The 20,110-nt window shown below is 39.8% G+C and overlaps 1 protein-coding gene across 1 annotated transcript in view; it reads right to left on the bottom strand.

Moving 5' to 3' along the window:
• Positions 1-19,246, bottom strand: part of LOC125457514 (stearoyl-CoA desaturase 5-like) — a 41,812-nt gene extending 22,566 nt beyond the window's left edge. The window contains exons 1-2 of the mRNA XM_048541807.2: positions 18,528-19,246; positions 6,743-6,873 (exon numbers count right to left, since the gene is read on the bottom strand). Of these exons, the coding sequence (XP_048397764.1) occupies positions 6,743-6,873; positions 18,528-18,729 (333 nt within the window). The 5' untranslated portion in view covers positions 18,730-19,246. The remainder of the gene's footprint in view (positions 1-6,742; positions 6,874-18,527) is intronic.
• Positions 19,247-20,110: the final 864 nt, after the last annotated feature.

Here is a 20,110-nt window from a genome sequence, read left to right as displayed (position 1 = left end):
AAAGTCAACGTTTCTACCCACAACCTTTTGTCAGGGCTGAAAAAGTGTTTCGGCCCAAAAATGTTGACTTTCCTCCTCCTCAGATGCAGTCTTTCCAACTTCACATCTAGTGATTCTCACAGTTGGCCCTGGATTCTAGAATTACATCTACTCAGGGTTGAGATTTTCTGTCCTGTGGCTAAATGTCCCAATCTCCCACAAGATAATGGAATCTGGAATACAGGCATTAGTTATTTTTCTTTCCATCCCTGCCATAAAACGAGGAGGATATTTAGGTGACCAGTTACGGTCGATACTGGTGTTTTGGAAACGTTCGAAGGCATGCCAAGTTCCTAGTATACAGAACCAAAGAGATGGAGAATGAATTGCAAATCTGGTACAGAATAGGCAATGACACTGCAGTTACCTGTAAAGCATAAATCTAAGGCTGTCAGTTACATTTTGAAACAGATACAACTGTGATTAAATAGTTTTCCATCTGGGCAGTGTTTAATACTGACACCAGAGGGAAAGTGATCATTGAAAAAGTGAACAACCATTGTAAGGTACATTGTAACCAGCTTGAAATGATCACATAGCCTTGAAGGCATCAGTTTCAAAATTTTCACTCAATACAATTGCAATCAAATGATAACACAACTGCAAGATTGTGAAGGTGTACATTAGATGTTCTAATCTTTGGAGCACAATTCATTGATACACTCAACTTAATGAGAGAAATGCCTTGGTCAGTTGACAAATGCAAAGAAGAGTTTCTAGTATTTTTCTTGCTTTTTTTCTTGAATTTGCCTGACAACAAAAACCATGTCAAAGATTCTTCCAGAAGGCCTAATGCCACTCTGCGGCTCTAGGAGCATTTCCTTCACCAAGGCAATTTATTTGTGATTCAAGAGAATGTGTCAGGACATTCCCTGCTATGGACAAAGGGGCAAATAGCTCAAGAGTCCCCATAACAAGATTTATCTCTGTTCTTAAAGACAGTTACAAAGCTGCATTCCATAAGACGAATGCACGGTGCCTGGATGCGAGCAAAGGTCAGCCAACTTTGAAAATCTCAACAGGACGACCACCAGTGCAGCTAGCTTTGCTGTTTGTTTGTTACAGTTCTTGTATTGATGGTGGTTCACCCAGAAATTGTACCACAGAACACAAGACGAAAGCTTGGAGGGAATCAGCTGCTACTGTTGGTTCACAGTTGAGGATTGCTCAATGTGTTCTTTCCAGCGTAGATGGATGATCAACATGTGAATGAAGCGTAACTGTCCATTTAATTTTGGATTATAGATGGTGGCTTCAAAGAAAAAAGCTTCATGTCACACTGGACATAATGTTAGATCTCTCAAGCTTGAGTCTCTTCTCAACACAAGTCTTATCACTTCCAACATCAGCTATGAGCTATCAAAATGCTGATTCCTTTATTCAGACAGGCAATGAAGGTTGCACAGTTCTGTTCTAGGAATCACATATTTCACCATCATTTTTACCAAACCAGCCTGGTGGTAACGATGCTCAAACCCAATAATCTGGATGGTACAGGACATTACAGCTGACTTTATTTGATCCCACTGTTCTAGAATGGAGTTGGATGCATGAAGCTTTTCCAGACTGGTTGTGAGCTTCACTTGGAATTACTTTCACTGATCAAGGCACTTTAGAGCTGACACATTAATCCACTTGTTCTTGAGCCTTATGACATCTTGGTGATAGGTGAATGTTCCTCAATCATCAAACAAGTTTATGATTAGGCAACAGACACCACCCCCACTCTGAATTTAAGTCAAGAGAAATAGAGATCACCTAGATCTTTGACCCAACAATTAGGTAACAATGGTTTGATCTGGAGTGCATCCATGGTTGTACAATGCTGCTACTGAGGGATACACTTTCTGACCTTTCAAAGTATCTCCACCACGTAAGCTCAAAATGACGAGTGTGATCGAACGCTTACCTGTTATCTGAATGGCAGCAGCTACAAACCAAAAAGGTTCAATGGAACACAGGACAGATTCTGATCATTCCCCAGACCCAGAGCACTACTGAACTCAACATCCATCCAAACCACCACCATCAGTCCATTATGGCTGTAGCATTTACATTTTGCAAAGTGCATGGCAACTGCTCAGCAAGGTTGTTTCAACAGCACATGTAACCTTGACCATGAAGATGAAGAATCGAAATGTTATAAGAACAATGTAAACCTTCTACATCCCCTGTAAGTTTTACACATCCACTTTTGCATTTACGTCTTTCATCACTGCCAGGTCAGAATCCAGAAATTCCCCACCTAACAGTGTGATATCTTCATCACCCTGAGCATAAGATGGGCAGCAAACAGTTCACACAGCACTGAAGAACTTCTAAGCAAAAATATATTTAAATCTGATCAATCCAATATCTATTCACTACAGGGCACTTCAGGTCAGCTTCAAAATATAAACAACCAAGCTAAAAGCATTGAATGTTCAAGACATTTATAGGTGAAAATGGTTGGTCAACCTCTCATCATTCAGCCGTTGAGAGGGAACCCAAAAGCACCAATACAGCATTTGATTGATTCTTAAATCATTCCAGGGATACTGCCTACTTTGTTCAAGATGGAAGTTTAATACATATCTTAATTTCGCTTTCCAAAAAAAAAAAAATTCAGCTCTGAAATGAACAGTTGTTGTTTGAAACAACATCCCCAATTATATTATTACAAACTAATGTTAGGTAATGGGGTTACCCATAATTGCTTTTCATTCCTTGATGATACCACTTGTTTCCTAATCTGAAAAAAAAGCAATTGCTTCAGGTCTTTCCTCCTCAACAACTAAAAACCAATCATAGGCACTTAACAGCACGCAGCTCTAACAATTTTCTCATTAACTCTGGTGATCATAATTCTCTTGAATTCTTCCCTCCCTCCATTTCCTGATTTCATTAGCTGTTTAATTCAAGATCATGCTGGTGATGCAGAGACTAGGGCCTGGGTTTCTTTATTTTCCAATCATTTTGTTCTATGGATTCTGCAGGTTGATGTCTGAAAATAATGATTTAAATTTGGCAATGAAGAGTTGCATGAAATCAGTCGCCTCAATCATTTCATTCTTTTTCCTCTGTAGGTAAGCAGTCAGCCTCTGCTCAATGCTTGTCCTCTACCCACTGTGTCGTGTCACAGCCTGTTCTGTTATGAGGTTATGAAATGACTTAGTCAAGGACACTGTCTGGCTGCACCTCTACATCAGTTCCGTAAAAACAGAAGAGTTTTTGTAGTTATTTAGAAAAGAGATAAAGCAAGCACTGGTCCAATACCGAGTGAGTCTGGGGTATTAAAAATGGGAAATGAGAAAATGGCAGTTGATTTGAACAGGTAACTGGCATTGGTCTTCACTATGGAGAAGATAAATAACATCCCAGAAATAACCAGAAAATCAGGAAATGGATGGGAGGGAGGAATTCAAGAAACTTACAATCACCATAGATGTGCTGCAGGCTGACAAGTCTCCTGCTTCTGACAAACTTCATTGTCTGGTCTTAAAAGAAGTAGCTAGTGAGACAGTTGATGCTTTCATTTCAATTTTCCAAAATTTCCTAGATCTAAAGATAGAACACAGTGAGTGACTAATTCTTTAATTTGGAAAGGGAGTGAAGCAGAAAGCAAGAAGCTAAATGTCAGGCAGCTTAACATCTGTCATTGGGAACATATAAGAAGCTATTAAAGACCTTACAGTAGGGCACTTGAGAAGTTAAAGGTAATCAAACTATGTCAACATAGTTTTCTGAAAGGGAGATTACAAACAATTTATTAAAATTAACTGAAGTGATACATGCATTGGATAAGGGGAACCAGTGGTGCTCTCTCTTTTGGCACAGTGGTAGTGTCCAAACACTTGGACGGGGAGGGTTCAAATCCCACCATACTTGTCTTTGAACAGGTTGATTAGAAAAATAGGTCAATAAAAAAGATTCTAAGATTTAAAAGAAGGGAATCAATGGATGCATATGCTTAGGTTTCCTGAAGGCATTTGATAAGGTGCCACATCAGAGGGTATTTGAGAAACTAAAAGAACATGATGGAGGGTGTCACATTTTAGAATTAGGTAGAAGATTGGATATGTAACAGGAAAAATCAGAGGCATGAATGCTTTGAGTTGGCAAAAGGTATTGAATGGCATGCCACAGGGATCTGTGCTGAAGCATTCGGTTTGCAATTTACATAAATAACTTGGACGAAAGCACCAAAGGTATGCTTAACTTGCTGATGACACAAAGATAGGTAGGAATGTAGGTTATGAAGACAAATTAAGGAACTACAAAAGAATATTGATAGGTTTAATGAGTGGGCTATGGTCTGCCAAATGGAATGTAATATGGGAAAAGGTGAAATTATCCATCTTGGCAAGAAAAAAAAAGAAAGATGTTATCTAAATGGTGAGAGATTGCAGAGCTCTGATATACAGAAGGATCTGTTGCCCTAATGTATAAATCACAAAAAGTATGCAGATGCAGCAACTCATTAGGAAAACTGATAGAATGTTAATGTTTATTGCAAAGGGAGTTTCATGCAAGAGGTTATTACTCAGTTATGTAGGGCATTGATGAGACTACATCTGGAATACTGTGTACAGCTCTGGTCTCCTTACTTACATAAGGATCTAAGTGCATTGTAAACAGTTTAGAGATGGTTTACTAGACTAAAACATGGAAAAGCTTTACGTGGGAAGATTGGACAGACTAGACTAGACTTCTATGTGCTAGAGTTTAAAGAGTAAAAAATGACTTGATTAAATGATAAAATCCAGAGGGGACCTGAGAGAGTGCAAATGGAAAGGAACCTAGAAGTGGGGGAATCACTGCTCAAACTAAGAGTTCGCAGCTTAAGAGAGGGATAAGGAGATTTGTTTTTGCACAAATGGTCTTTGAAACTCTTTTGAGGAAGGGTCTTTGAATAATTTTAAGGCATACATAGATAGGTTCTCATTAAGCAAAGGAATGAAAGATTTTTGTGGATAGGCAGGAATGTGGAATAGTTGGATTAGTCCTTATCCTATTGAATGGTGTAGCATGCTCGAAGGGCTGAATGGACTCTTCCTGCTGCTATTTGTATGTTCGTAAGCTATTAATCCCAGTATATTACATCTGCCCACGGGACAAAGATTCATTGGTCATGATCCACAAATCACATTAATAAGTCAGACCGCTCTTCAGCTTTAAAACTGAAAATCAAAAATTGCTGTTTACCATTACACTCCACTCTAGCTACAAATAAACTAACAGTTAATCATAATATTTTCCAATGTTTTGTTTTGGGCAAACATTTTTATCAAATACCTAGCATTAGCACTGAGATCATTCCGTGCAGAATCATTTACTATATCAATAACTTCTAGGAAAGAAAATACTTGCATTCATATAGCAACTTTCATGGCAGTCGGATGTTCCAAAGTACTTTACAACTCACTCTGCTGAATTACATGGTAAATAGCAAGATGGGATATTTTTATTTTGGTCAAACTTCAATACACAAGTTCACTATTAAAGACTTCACTATTCAAATTCACAGAACTGTTGTCTTTACAATTCAGGGCTTTTCTGGTTTGTGCATGTATAACAATTTTCACCTGCACCCTTTAGTGTGACTTGCACACACAACTTCCCATCCCATTGTTGGAGTGCTATAAAGTAAATCATGGCTGACAACAATCTGTACACACAGAAAATTGTGAAGCATATTTATTCCTTTATAAGCAGGAGGTTCTGCACCTCGTGTGCTGCTGAGTTATGAAGATATCTGTTGTGTGTCTGTAGTACAAATTATTTCCAACGAGACAGTAATAATAATAGGGAAAATTGAACTTACACAAAAAAGGGCCTGTAAGGGCACACCACATATTTGAGAGATAACAGGCCCCATACAATGTGCTAAGATTGGGCATGTGAATGCTACATTTGCTTTTGCACTTGGTCCAAGATGAAGGGAATGCCTCGTCTGACGTATTGCACGACAGTGAAGTTCAGGTAGAAGTCCATCCTAAAGACGCACTGTTACAAAAGATTCCTGTGTAGCTAACTGTTCCTAATTTCCCCTGTCTTCTTGAGTGTTTTCTTTCGATCTCCAATCCCAAAGGTAAACCTGTCTGATCAACCGTTACTGCAATAAACTGTTTAAAGCAGATTATAACAGTCAAACACCAACAAATACCATCTAACCCCAGTCAGAAATCCATTGTAGAGGACAGAATCAATGCCATGACTATCAGTTTTACATCTTCAATATACATGAATTAGAAATGCATTTTTATTCCATCACTATGTGGGTTAATGCATTCACAGCTTTCTTCATACGGCTCCTCTCCTGCATGGGTTAATGTTATCTTTTCATTATATATGACAATTTGCAGCTCATTGATATTAAATACTACTTAATTGTATATCTCTCCCACACATATACACTAGGATAGATGAAGATGATGACGGAAGCATTAAACTGCACAGAGTAATTTGACTGATAGACTGTTTCTGTGCTGTAAATTCTATGTAAAACAAATTGGAGATTTTTCAGTACAGTAATTTATTTATTCCAAATAATTTATTTACACATAATTAACTGGAACAAAATCAATTTTACAAGGATTGATTTTTATTGCAGGCAATCCCTAATAAAACTTCAATACAAAAATATGTGCTAATAAATACTCAGTCCATTGAACAGGACAGCAATATTAGTTTCAACACTCATTTAAACGTCAAGAAAAATCACCTGAAAAGCCATGGAATTGGCAGCAGCCAAGAACATCCGCAGAGGCAGTTTTGCTTTATAAGATCGGTGGCTCCATAAACGGTGGGCACCAGCTGTCACTCCGAGTGCAGTAACTATGAAACAAAAATAAGCTGTAGAAAAACACAATGGCTTAGATTAGTACCATGCTACATTATTTTCTGCATTGCTGTCTGCAACACCGGGCTGCACAGCCACACAAGGTCAATAACACAAGTGAGTTCTATACTTGACAGAACTTGACTTCTTTTTAAATCCAAAGTAACCATTCCCTCATTTTGTATCCTCTGCAACAGTATGCTGTTTGCCCCAAGAGCTAATTGCCATTTCAGGAAATAGCGTTTTTGAGATAGTGGTAAGATCAGAGCTCATAAGGTGGATGGGAAAAGGCTGTATAAAATATATAGTTTTCAAGTAATTAAACTAACCAAAGCTAAAAGCATTAGATCTATATCACATAATATAGAAAATAACAACTTTACAACATGTTGGTCAGCACCTGAAGAGGAAAAATGTTTAATATTTCTGGTGCTGTGTCAAGAGATCTACACTTGGAACATTAGCCCATGTTATGTTGTTACAGAAACTTCCTCTGCTTCTGGACACTGTCAGTTTGATTTTAGACGTGCAGTGTTAGATTAGATTCCCCAGTGTGGAAACAGGTCCTTCGGCCCAACAATTCCACACTGCCCCTTGGAGCATCCCACCCAGACCAATCCCCATCTCCATCCCCCATAACCCGCACACCCCTGAATACTACGGGCAATTTAGCATGGCCGATCCAGCTAGCCTGCACATCTTTGGACTGGGGGAGAAAACCGGAGCACCCAGTGGAAACCCATGCAGACACAGCGAAAATGTGTAAACTCCACACAGGCAGTCGCCTGAGGCTGGAATCGAACCCGGGTCCCTGGCAGTGTGAGGCTGCAGTGCTAACCACTGAGCCAGCGTGCTGCCCCTATTGGTATCTCCTTTCCCCCATTATAATGAATTTAACTTCAAAGGTTAAAAGTTGAAAGTATTATGTTAATCATGGGAAGTAGCATAAAATGGGTATTAAGAAAATGACATTGTTTGAAAATATCATGACATAGCTCTGGGACAAATGGAAACCCAGAACTTTGGCTGACAGGTAGAACACTAGCATCATAAAAGTCCCCAGTGGGTGTCTGTTTTACACATGCCTGATATTCCATTTAATTGACCACGTAAGGTAGTGGGAAAGTTTCAACAGATGCAGCTCAAAAACAGCAAAGTTGATTCAGGAATGCTGATAAAAGCAAGCACGACTCTAATCCACATGGAGCTCCTTGACTACAAAACAAGGATGCAACACTGTCTCTTACACTGTGGCCACACAAATTATTCTAGGAAATTCTGAGTATGTCAATATCAAGGTTGATTGACTTGAAAAATTACTTATTGGCATGTTAACAAGAAGTTGATATAAGCCCCTTCAAGCTTTCTGCCTAGTTTAAATTTAATATTGTAAGAGGGCTTTTGTGGTACAGTGGCATTGTGCCTACCTCTGGACCATATAGTGTTCAAATCCAACATGCCCTTGATATATATCATAACATGTCTGAATTGGTTGATTAAAAGTATCTACATTTGCTCTGTTCTTAGCATTAATTCAGGGAATGGCCTATTTAAAGCAAATTCTCTATACCTCTTCAGAATAACACCAAAATCAAAACACTGTACTTGGCAGGATACTGATATAAAAACATAAAATGCTGGAAATATTCAGCAGGTCTGGCAGCATCTGTGCAGAAAAATGGCATTAGCGTTTTAGACCAAGGACAGATGCTGCCAGACCTGCTGAGTATTTCCAGGAATTTCTATTTCTCCAACAAGTAAATCCGATTTGAAGCAAGAAAAATAAATGGATAATCCCAAGACTCTGCAACAGAACTTCATATTTTTAAAAACGTACATTTAAGAGACTTTCATTCGGAAAGTTAGACTAAAATTGATGATTCCATTGGTTGGTTAGAAAAAAACAACACTGGTTGTTATGGGTTAAACAATAGAGGATCAGCAAGTAGATTTCACCCATGTTTTCAAAACAGAATCATCACTCTGCTGAATTACATGGTAAATAACAAAATGGGATATTTTTATCTTGGTCAAACTTTCAATACACAAGTCCACCATGAAAGATTCCACTATTCAAATTCACAAAACAGTGTTTACAATTCAGGGCTTTTCTGATTTGTGCACGTATAACAAATTTTCACCTGCACATACATGTAGGTTGTAAGTGCTTATATACATCCAATGGTCTGGTTTTGCTGCATGTGCAATGCAGGTTGATGAACCAAAGACTAAATGCACCTTGTGGTTGTTTAAGGAGAGAATTAAGAGAACTTGTACCGTCTTACTGTGCAACATTTTTCACATGCACAAATGACTAAATCCCAAATTGGTGATATCCAGGTACAAGTTCCACACAGGAATTCCACACATACTGTGTAGAATTTTCTACTATCACATTCAGGTTCATCTGTAAAAACTCTAATTTTACTTCATATAAGATGTCCCATTTCAAAAAAGTACTGATTTTGAGTGATGTCTACAGCAGGAAGAATGATTTCTACATTTTGTCTATTTGCCAGTTTATATCATATGGTTAAGCTCTCTAAAAAAAAAATTGCCAGCAGTTCCAATTACTTTCATCAATATATTTCAGAATGCAATGTGACTATTTATTTCTGAATTTTTTTGTGGTTTAAGCCATGGCACAAAAAAGAAAGAAGGGTAGCTGAAGCCATTAGGATCTCACCAAATTCATTTAAAATATGTTGACTACTGAGAGCCACAATCTTTTTTGGATCATACCATGCCCATTTGTTGAATTTCAATGACTTGCTCTCTGTTATCGGACTGTTACTTTGACTAAGGTCATTTAAAGCTAGATTGGTTAGACTGTGAATACTGTACCAAGCAGCAGAAATGTCATGGCAATGAAATCAAATTCTTTAGGAAAGTACAACTACTTCTCATTTTGACAGCTTGATGGATCAGGTAGCCATATTTTAATGACTTCCTGATTTTACTTTAACTGACACTAAAATAGCTTAATATGGTGCCTTCTTCATATATACAATTCACATTTATTCAAATTATCTAATAATCCACAGTTTAGGCAAGATGTTCCCAATTTGTATATAATCAATTTAAGTTTTTGATTAATTCATTTTAGTACAATGATTTTGAATTAGCCTTTTGTAAGTATTTTTGGCAAAAATACATTGTAGAACTGAGGTTGTTGGCTTGCTCACTGAGCTGGCTTGTTCTCGTTCAGACATTTCATCACTTTACTAGGTGACATCATCAGCAGAGCCTCCGATGAAGTGGTGTTATTCTACTCTGCTTGGAATTTATACTGTTTGGTCAGTTATGGAGAACCATGCCTCTAGAAATTCCCGTGTGTGGATGCATACAAAATCCTCGCTATAAATGGATGTCGCTGCAATTTCATCCGCAGATGCCCACTAAACAGACAAAAGGAGGGCACAGTATGACCTAAAACACTGGCCACACTGCCCTACATCAAGAACACATTGGAACTGACAACAAGACTCCTAAGACCCCGAGGAATCATGGTAGCCCACAAGCCAACAGCCACTCTACGACAAACACTTACAAGGATTTAAGACCCCATTCCCATGACATGCAGAACCAATGTCGTTTACAAAATATTATGCAACGACTGTCACAAACATTACATCAGGCAGACAGGAAGGAAACTAGCCATCAGGATACATTAACATCAACTAGCAGCAAACGGCACGACGAACTCTCCCCAACATCAATACACTCAGACAATGAAGGCCATCAGCTTAACTGGGACAAGGTAACCATACTAGACAAAGCCAAACATAGACATATGGGAACTCCTGGAGGCATGGTTCTTCACCTATAATGCAATAAAAAACATACAGAATTGGACTTCATATAAAATCCATACAGATCAAAACTGGAAAAGACACTACTCACCATAACAGACCAGACAGTATAAATTCCAAGCGGAGTAGAATACCATTGCTTCATCAGAGACTCCACTGATGATGTTACCTAGCCTGGTGACGAAATTTCTGAACAACAACAAACCAGCTCGGCGAGCAAGTCAACAACCTCACCCATAATCCGAGCTACAGATCTCTGCCAAAACTCTGAACATTGTACAACTATTTGCCAAGGCCTTGGATTCAAGTATTGTTTGAAGGTGGTGTTCTCAGGTCTCTTTGTGAAATGAAACAAATGACATATCCTGAAAGAGTGGGCCAACCCAGCAGTTGTCATGTTGTCTCAGATTCACAGATTAGTTATCATGCAGAAGGAGGCCATTTGACCCATACTAGTTCTGAGTATTTTAATTTGGCACCAATCCGCCTCCAATCTCTGTAGGGCAGTGTGGCCAATGTGTTAGGTCATACTGTGCCCTCCTGTTGTCTGTTTAGTGGGCATTTGCAGATGAAGTTGCAGCGATATCCATTTAGTGAGGATTTTGTATACATCCACACACAGGAATTTCTTGGGCATGGTTCTCCATAACTGACCAAACAGTATACATTCCAAGCAGAGTAGAATAACACCACTTCATCGGAGGCTCTGCGGATGATGTCACCTAGTAAAGTGATGAAATTTAAATAGTCATCTATTACCCTCTTGAATGCCTCAATTGATAAAGCCTCCATCAGACACTTCCTAGTAGTGCACTCTAGACACTGGAAACATTCTCTCCCTTCACTTTATTGTACTGTATTGTATTATATTATTGTATTGTGTTAGATTCAGTTGCAAATCACTTAAAACTGTGCCCTCAATTCTGGATGTGTTTATAGTTTCTCCTTATTCACACTGGCCAAACCTTTCATGATTTTGAAAGCTTCTATCGAATCTCCTCTTGGCCTTCTCCTCAGAAAATAACCCTAACTTCTCCAATCTATCCTCATAATTGCAATGTCTCCCAAGCAATTCTTGTAAACTTCTGCTTTGGTGCCAGTGCATCTGTCCTATATGGTGCCCAGAACTGTACACAACACTTCAGCTGAAGTCTAACCAGTGTCTTAATTAAATGCATCATAATCTCTCTGCTCTTATAATCCATGTCCTTACTAATAAATCCTGAAATACCGTATGCTTTAACAACAGTTCTCTCTGACTCTCCCTTAGGACCACACAATAGTGACATAAAAAGCATGTATTCTGCAAATAAGTACCATACCCCCTTTCCTTTTATTCTTTCTCCAACTTTGGAACCAGTATTATTCACTCTACAAAAGGAATAATTCTACAGCTAACTCTTTGGTTGAGCGACCTCAGCAGTGGTGAAGTGAGGGGAGACCAAAATTATAACCTTGCACTCTAGCCATCTAACATTCCTCACAGCAATTACAACATACCTGGAACACTGTACATGTTATTAGCCACTCTTAACCATCCTGCCACCTTTAATAACAACTTACGCACATTTATACATGAGTTTCTCTGCTCCAGGACATCCCTTAAAACAGTGCCTTTTATTTCATATTGTCTCTCCATGCCCTTTGTACTAGAATCAGAGAGTCATGCAGAATAAAAACAGGCCCTTCGGTCCAACAAGTCCATGCCAACCATGCTCCCAATCTAAACTAGCCCCATTTGCCTGCATTTGACTCATCTCTCTCCAAACCTTTCCTATTCTTGTACTTGTCCAAATGACTTTTAAACATTGTAACTGTACCTGCATCCACCGCTTTCTCTGGCAGTTCATTCCACACACAGTTCATTCCGCTGTATAAAAATGTTGCCACTCATGTCGTTATTAAAACTTTCTCCTCTCACCTTAAAAAATGTGCCTCCTAGTTTTGAACTCCCCACCCTAGGGAAAATACCCCTGTTAGTCACCTTTTTAATGCCTCTTATAATTCTATAGACCACAATAAAGGTCACCCCTCCTACATGCTGATGTTAAAAGTCCCAGTCTATCCAGCCTATTTTTATAACTCAAACCCTCCATTCCCAGCAACATGCTGGTAAATCTTTTCTGAACATCTCCAATTTAATAATATGCTTCTTGTACCAGGGTGACCAGAACTGTGCACAATACTCCAGAAGAGGCCTCAAAGTCTTGTGCAATCTCAACATGACATCCTAACTCCGATACTCAATAGTCTGAGCAATGAAGAGAGTGCATCGCCTCACGTTTGGCCACATTTACACTTCTTCTGTCATCTGTTTGCACACCCCATCAACTTGTCAAATGTCCTTTTGAAGTGCTAGATATTTTTAATCAGCCTGTTCAGAGATGTTATTATACAACTCTGGAGCAGTTAAGGCTTGAACCCAGGCCTCCTGGATCAGAAGCAGGGACAGTACCAATGCATCACAACAGCCCTGATGAAAGTCTTTACAAATCTGTGTATCATCCTTGAGAAGGGGCCATGCGAATCATATCTATCATTTTAGTATCTCTCTTATAGATTACAATTCTAAGTTGTGTGTCATTCATAACTGTAAAATTGTCTCTTGCACAATATACATCTAAGAAAAAAAGTCAATATCAACATTTGGGGAACTCCACTGCAAACCTCGTTCCAGCTTGAAAATGTTCTATTAATCATTACTCTGTTTAATATCCTTCAGTCAATTTTGTATCTATGTTTACTGTCCCTTTTATTAATTGAGCTATAACTTCTCACATGGTACAGTATCAAGTTACTTTTGGACATCCACCACAACAAACCTCCTCATCTTGTTACCTTTTCAAAAGATTCCAGCATGTTAGCTAAACACAACTTTCTCTTAAATTCATGCTGACTGCTCCAAATTAATTCAGTTTTCCACGTGACTATTAATCTTATGCTAAATAACTGGTTCTAGATATTTCCCCACTGCTGAAGTGAACTTACGAGTGGACTAATCTTCACAAGCCTTTTTGAACAAAAGGAGTAATTCTTCAATGCTCCACACCACCCTTGGATCCAGAGTAGACTGAAAGATAATTGCCAATATCTGTGTAATTTCCAATCTGGCATCCTACAAGATTCTTCAATGCATCTCAATAGATTTTGGTATCTTATCTACTTTGAATGCCAACAACCAATCCAAAACGTCCCCCTAATCAATTTCGAACCTTTCTAGTGACAGATTCCTGCTTTGTCAACATGGTCTGGGGAACATCTACCTCAAGTAAAAACAGATACAAAATATTCATTTAACAACCTAGCCATACCTTTTCCCTTCATATGTACCTGCCTATCTTATTCCTTAATTGTCCTATGCCACTTATTATCATCCTATCACTACTGATGTTCTTCAAGATGACTTTGGAATCATCCTTTTATTGAATTTTCATATTTTATTCCACCCACGTACAACTATACACAAAGGCACAGGACAACAGTACAATGTACAAAATTTGCTCGCTGCTAGTCTTTGTTTAATAAGCCCTTTCAATCTTCTGCATTCATTTTAATGTTTAATTGTGTTCACTACATGATACCTTTGCACTGTATCTGTTCTATGTTCTAATGCAACACTGCATCCTGTTCTATTAACCTGATGTACTTATGTAAGGTAGGACTTGTCTGGTTAGCATGCAACACAGTGCTTTACACTAGCTCAGTACATGCAACAATAATATATTAAAATCAAAAATCCTTTCCATCTTCAACTTAATTTGTCTCCTTTGTCATCCAGGGAATTCTGAATTTGTTTCACCTACTTTTCTTGCCTGTGCCCAAACATCTCCTCTTTGAAGGTAGCCCATTGCTCAGCTATTGTTTTTCCCATCAACCTTTGGATCTACTCTGTCAGGCACATTTTGGCCCAGTGAAGTCTACTCTCCACCAATTGATTATTTTTTATACTCTACATTAACCAATGTCATTTTCTACAGTCATCCAAAACCTTATGATGTGATGTTCACTTTCTCCCAAATGTTCCCATAATGGCATGTGATCTGTTTGCCCACCTCATTTCAAACAGCCAAGTCTAGCAGTGCTCTTTTCTTGTTGGGACGAGACACATTGCTATGCCTGAGCAATCTAGCAATGCTTGCCGCTCCTGCAGCTTACAATATCAATGTTCCAGTGACATGTGGGTAATTAAGCTCTCTCATCATGACTGCATCAGATGTTTACACCTCTCTGTAATCTTCTTGCAAATTATTTCCTCAGTATCCTTCTCACTAGCTGGTGGTCTACTGTATATATTATACTAAGCAATTTAATTGCACTGTTTACCCATTAGCTCCAGCCAAATCAATTCTGCCTTTGAATGCTCTGAAACCTTTTCTTTCTCCAGTACTGCAATGCTCTCTTCAACTAAAACTGCCATCCCTTTTCCTTTTCTTCATTTCTTATCTTTTCCTAACTTTCCTGAACACCGTGTAATCATAAATATTTAACAATGAAATCTGCAGCTCATCAAGGCAGGTCTCTATTCACATCACATATCATCAACCATTGAAAAGTAGCTCTAAGCATTATGTCAGCTGAACCCAGAAAAGAGGGTGCCACCTACAAATAACTGGATGGCTGTGAGGGAGGTGGTGTTATCACTGGACTAATAATCCACAGACAGAGATAATGGGGACATGGGCTTGAATCCCACCATGACAGTCGGTCAAATAAATCTAGAATTAAGAAAGCTAGTCTAATGTTAAAGTTATCCAAAAAACGCAACCAGTTCACTAATGTCCTTTAGGAAAGAAATCCTCACCTGGCCTATGTACATATAACTCCAAAGGCAAAGCACAGAACATACAACAGCGCAGCACAGTACAGGCCCTTCTGCCCATGATGTTGTGCCGACCTATTGTCCTACTAAGATCAATCTACCCTGCATACCCTACATTTTACTATCCTCCATGTGCCTACCCAAGAGTCGCTTAAAAGTCTCTAAAGTATCTGACTCCACGACCACTTCCGGCAGCGCATTCCACACGCCCACCATTTTCTGTGAAGAACCTACTTGACATCTCCCCTATACTGTCCTCCAACTACCTTAAAATTATGCCCCCTCGTAATAGTCACTTCCGCCTGAGGAAAAATCCTCTGACTATCCACTATTCTATGCCTCACATCATCTTGTACACCTCTATCAAGTCAGCTCTCAATCCTTCTTTGCTCCAATGAAAAAAAAGCCCCAACTCCCTCAACCTTTCCTCATAAAACCTGCCCTCAAGTCCACGTAGCATCCTGGTAAATCTCCTCTGCACCCTCTCTAAAGCTTTCACATCTTTCCTGTAACGAGGTGGTCAGAACTGAACACAATATTCCAAGTGTGGTCGAACCAGAGTTTTATAGAGCTGCAGCATAACCTCATGGCTCTTAAACTCAATTCCCCTGCCAATTAAAGCCAACACACCAAATGCCTGCTTTATAACCCTATCAACTTGGATCGCAACTTTGAGGGATCTATGGACGTGGAGCCCAAAATCCTTCTGTTCCTCCACTCTGCCAAAAATCCCGCCATTAACCCTTATTCTGCATTCAAATTCAACCATCCAAAATGAATCATCTCACACTTAATCGGGGTTGAATTCCATCTGGCACTTCTTTGCCCAGCTCTGCATCCTGTCAATGTCCTGTTGCAACCTATGACAGCCCTCCACGCTGTCCACAACTCCACCAACCTTCGTGTCATCAGCAAACTTACTAACCCACCCTTCTTCCTCATCGAAGTTGTTGATAAAGATCATAAAGAGTTGAGGTCCCAGAACAGATCCCTGCAGCACGCCACTGGTCACCGAACTCCAGGCTGAATACTTTCCATCTACCACCACCTTCTGTCTTCTATTGGACAGCCAGTGCAGTGCAGTTGACTCTTAACTACCCCCTGAAATGGCCAGTTTGAGGGCAATTAGATAACAAGTGCTGGCCTTGCAGGTGATGCCCGCATCCTAAGAAAGAATAAAAGGCAAAAAAAAAACTTTTCAACAAGTTGGAATTTTGATCTTGTTTTTATTAACAAAAATTGGTCCTCTCAATTATGTTCACAATGACAGCTTTGTCATTGCATCAGAGGGCAGTCAATTCAATTTAATGCTCCTGCATAACATAGCAGACTATAGCACAACATTTGAATTCAGTGCATAGATTTCACAGGAAACTATGAAGTTTTCTTGTGACAGTGAACTGCACATTTACTACTGTGCCAAACAGTGCAACTATTATTAGTCGAAACCTGTCAACACCAAACTGTTTTTGCTATTTCTTACCCTATGAATCTTTCCTTACTCCAGTAACCTTAATACTTCTGGATACACTTTGATCTTTTAGCAAAGATCTGTATTAATCTCAAGACCGATGATAACAATTCATGTGTACATTCAAAGTGATTTGACTCAATCTGTATTAATCCTAATACTACACCTTGGGAGATTTGCTGTGCACCCACATTGTTTAACTTCTAATAGTACTACAATATATTCTAATGCAGTCTTTATAAAAGTCATTTTTAAAAAATCAATGAATATAATCTTTACCCACAGTAATCTGCATACTTTCCATGGATATACAAATCGTTCACAATCTCTAATAGACTGATTTACAATTGTAAGCATGCCGTGGAAAATGGACTATTCTCTTATTCATCTGCACGAGTCTGATTTCAAAAGGCCATTAATTAAGCTTACAATGCATTTTACGTGGCCAGTCCAATCTTGTATGCAAGTAAGAATCAACAGGAAAGCATTTTAAGCTGAGAGCCGGGACAGATTTTGATTTCTGGAGGTACAGCATTAACAATACTAAATGTCTCGCACTGATGAAGTTTCACTGGACTCAGTTTTAACTCGTTTGTTTCTCTACAGTTGGTGCAAGACCTCCTGAGTTACTCCAGCATTGGTTTTGCTTCAGATCTGCAATTCCTTGTTTTATTTAAATTATAAATGTTTACTAGCTGTTGAAAGCAACGTCATGTGGTACTTTTCAGGTTGTTTCAACAGGACATGTGCAATAGTCACATCATAAGAAAACTCATTAAAACCTAAATATTCTCACGTTCAAGATGAGACAGTTATTTAAACATGTAAAAACTGGAACCTTTTGTTATAAATTGTAGATTATAAATTTAGACTGAACTAGTGGTAACTCCAGACACTAGATTACAAATCGGAAATCAAACACGATGCGTCATTCTGTGACTGGAATTTCTCTGAACCATCTGCAGCCTTGACACAGCCTGCACCGATGTGTCTGATCAAACGAAGCCCGGCCTCTCGCACGGCCGTCGTTCACGCGCATTAAAATCCACTTATTGAGACTAATAATCGCTTAACGTTTGCTCCTTTTCTGATTCAGTCACAACAAATCCGATCGGAGTTAACAAAGTGTGAAGCTGGATGAACACAGCTTCACACTTTGTTATCTTGGATTCTCCGGCATCTGCAGTTCCCATCATCTCGAATCCGAACCGAGCGGCGACCAGCAGAAGACGGGGCGCCATGTGAAATAATGAAGTGCTGGGGCTCTGCGACCATAACCCAGCCAGACCTTCGTTGTAAAGGTCGCATCCCCCTCCCGCCAACAGGGGAAGACTATATATTTCCCCCTAGGGTCAGATAATTCCCTCCATTCCCCTAGAGGGGCAAGTGTTATATCCCATCCATAACATTTGATTTGCCCCGTTAAATGTATTTAGCATGAACCCAATCATTGGTGAGGGGCGGGTTTATGGGATGAACATGTCGCTGGCAAGATTGCCCCGGGGCAGGGTATGGGTTAGGATTTACCTATACGCCAGACTAGGTAAGGATGTCTCACCCACTTACCCCACAGCCATGTTAGCGGATGAGCCTGGGGGAGCAGAGACAGCGAGTAGACGGCGCCAAGGTGCAGCAGGCTCATCAGTGCGACGTTTCTCCAGACAATTTCCCGCTTGGCCTCGGCTTTCTGCTGCCTGTTGTTCTCAGCCGAGCCCGGCGCCGCCACCTCCACTTCTTCCACTGCGACAGTCCGCTCCGGCTTCTCCATAGTGCCCGCCGACCAGCGGCTGCCCCCTCGACAGGGAGCCTACGCCAGGGGGGAATTGGGGGAGGTGGGAATATGCTGACAGGCAGAGCCGGAAGGCAAAGCTACAGTAAAAACAGGGTCAGTGCAGGCATCTTGCAGCAAGTGTGCGGCTGGAGACAGCAGCAACCAATCACAGCAAGGGCTTCAGAGCGGCTCGACCTGTAGCGATTGAGTGTAGCAAGACCATCAAACCCAGACCATAGCAACCAGACAATAGGCATGGGGCCAGTACCATAGCAACCACACTGGTCCTGGCCCTGAGTGACCATCGAATGGGTGCAGTGAGGGGCGCGTGGGGGTGCGGGTCATTTGACCTGCCTGCCTTGAGAAATCTGGGTCTGTCGGGACTCCCGCTCGATGCCCCGGACTGGGTTGACCGGTAACGTTATGTAGAAATCAAGGGCTACAAAGCAGCCAATTAAAATGAGCTAGTAATTTATATCCAGTGTGACCTCCATTTTCTGCAATACCAGCTCCCCGCCTTCCTGATTATCCGTCAACACTTTCATGAGAAAAGGTCGTGTTCCGATTGATATGTTTCGTTGCAAAGGCCGTTAACGTCATTCACTTCATTGATCTTAAATGACCCCCACAGCCTGAGAGAGATTGTATTCAGTGTTTTACTTGTGGGTCTTGTTCACGTTCATTAACTTAGGACTCTAGCCACCGAATGTTTGACCAAAACTCAGGCGTCTCGAATTTTTTGAACAATTACATTTTATTTTCAGTGTACCTTCCATTTTGACAGATGATCAAGATTGCACTGTAAATTACACAGCAATCTTTTTATCGAGGATATATTTCTTTGCAACGAAACGTTGTCGACCTGAAACATTAGTTATGTTTCTTTGTTCACAGTTGCAGCTCGATTTGCAGATTATTTCCAACTTTTTCTGTATTTATTAATAGTCAGCATCTGCTCTAGAGGCGTTTGCTTCCGAGGTTTTGTACGAATCATTGGAAATATCAAGCCAGATTCACATACATTGTATGTGGTATGCTTCGATTAAAGAATATTGCAGTAAATTAGAATGAAGTCTCACTTCTAGTACGAATTGACCATCTATCCACACCAGCAACTGTGCCCCGAAATTTGAAATCTTGATAAAAGCCACAAAAAAATCAAATGACAAATTACGTGATCCAAAATTACGCAACCAGAATATAGACAACCACAACAAAAACAAAATCTATAAAGAAATCTGAAGTCAAAGGAACTCAAGTTTGAGTTATAAGTAGAGGTTGAATAGACTGGATTTTTTTAACCTGGAGTATTGGAGGCAAAAGGGGTCACCTTACAGAGGTTCATAAAACCATGAGGGGCATGGATAGGGTAAATAGT

Source organism: Stegostoma tigrinum, chromosome 1 (assembly GCF_030684315.1).
Source record: "Stegostoma tigrinum isolate sSteTig4 chromosome 1, sSteTig4.hap1, whole genome shotgun sequence".
Classification (NCBI taxonomy): Eukaryota; Metazoa; Chordata; class Chondrichthyes; order Orectolobiformes; family Stegostomatidae; genus Stegostoma; species Stegostoma tigrinum.
This window is presented reverse-complemented; position numbering and strand designations above follow the sequence as displayed.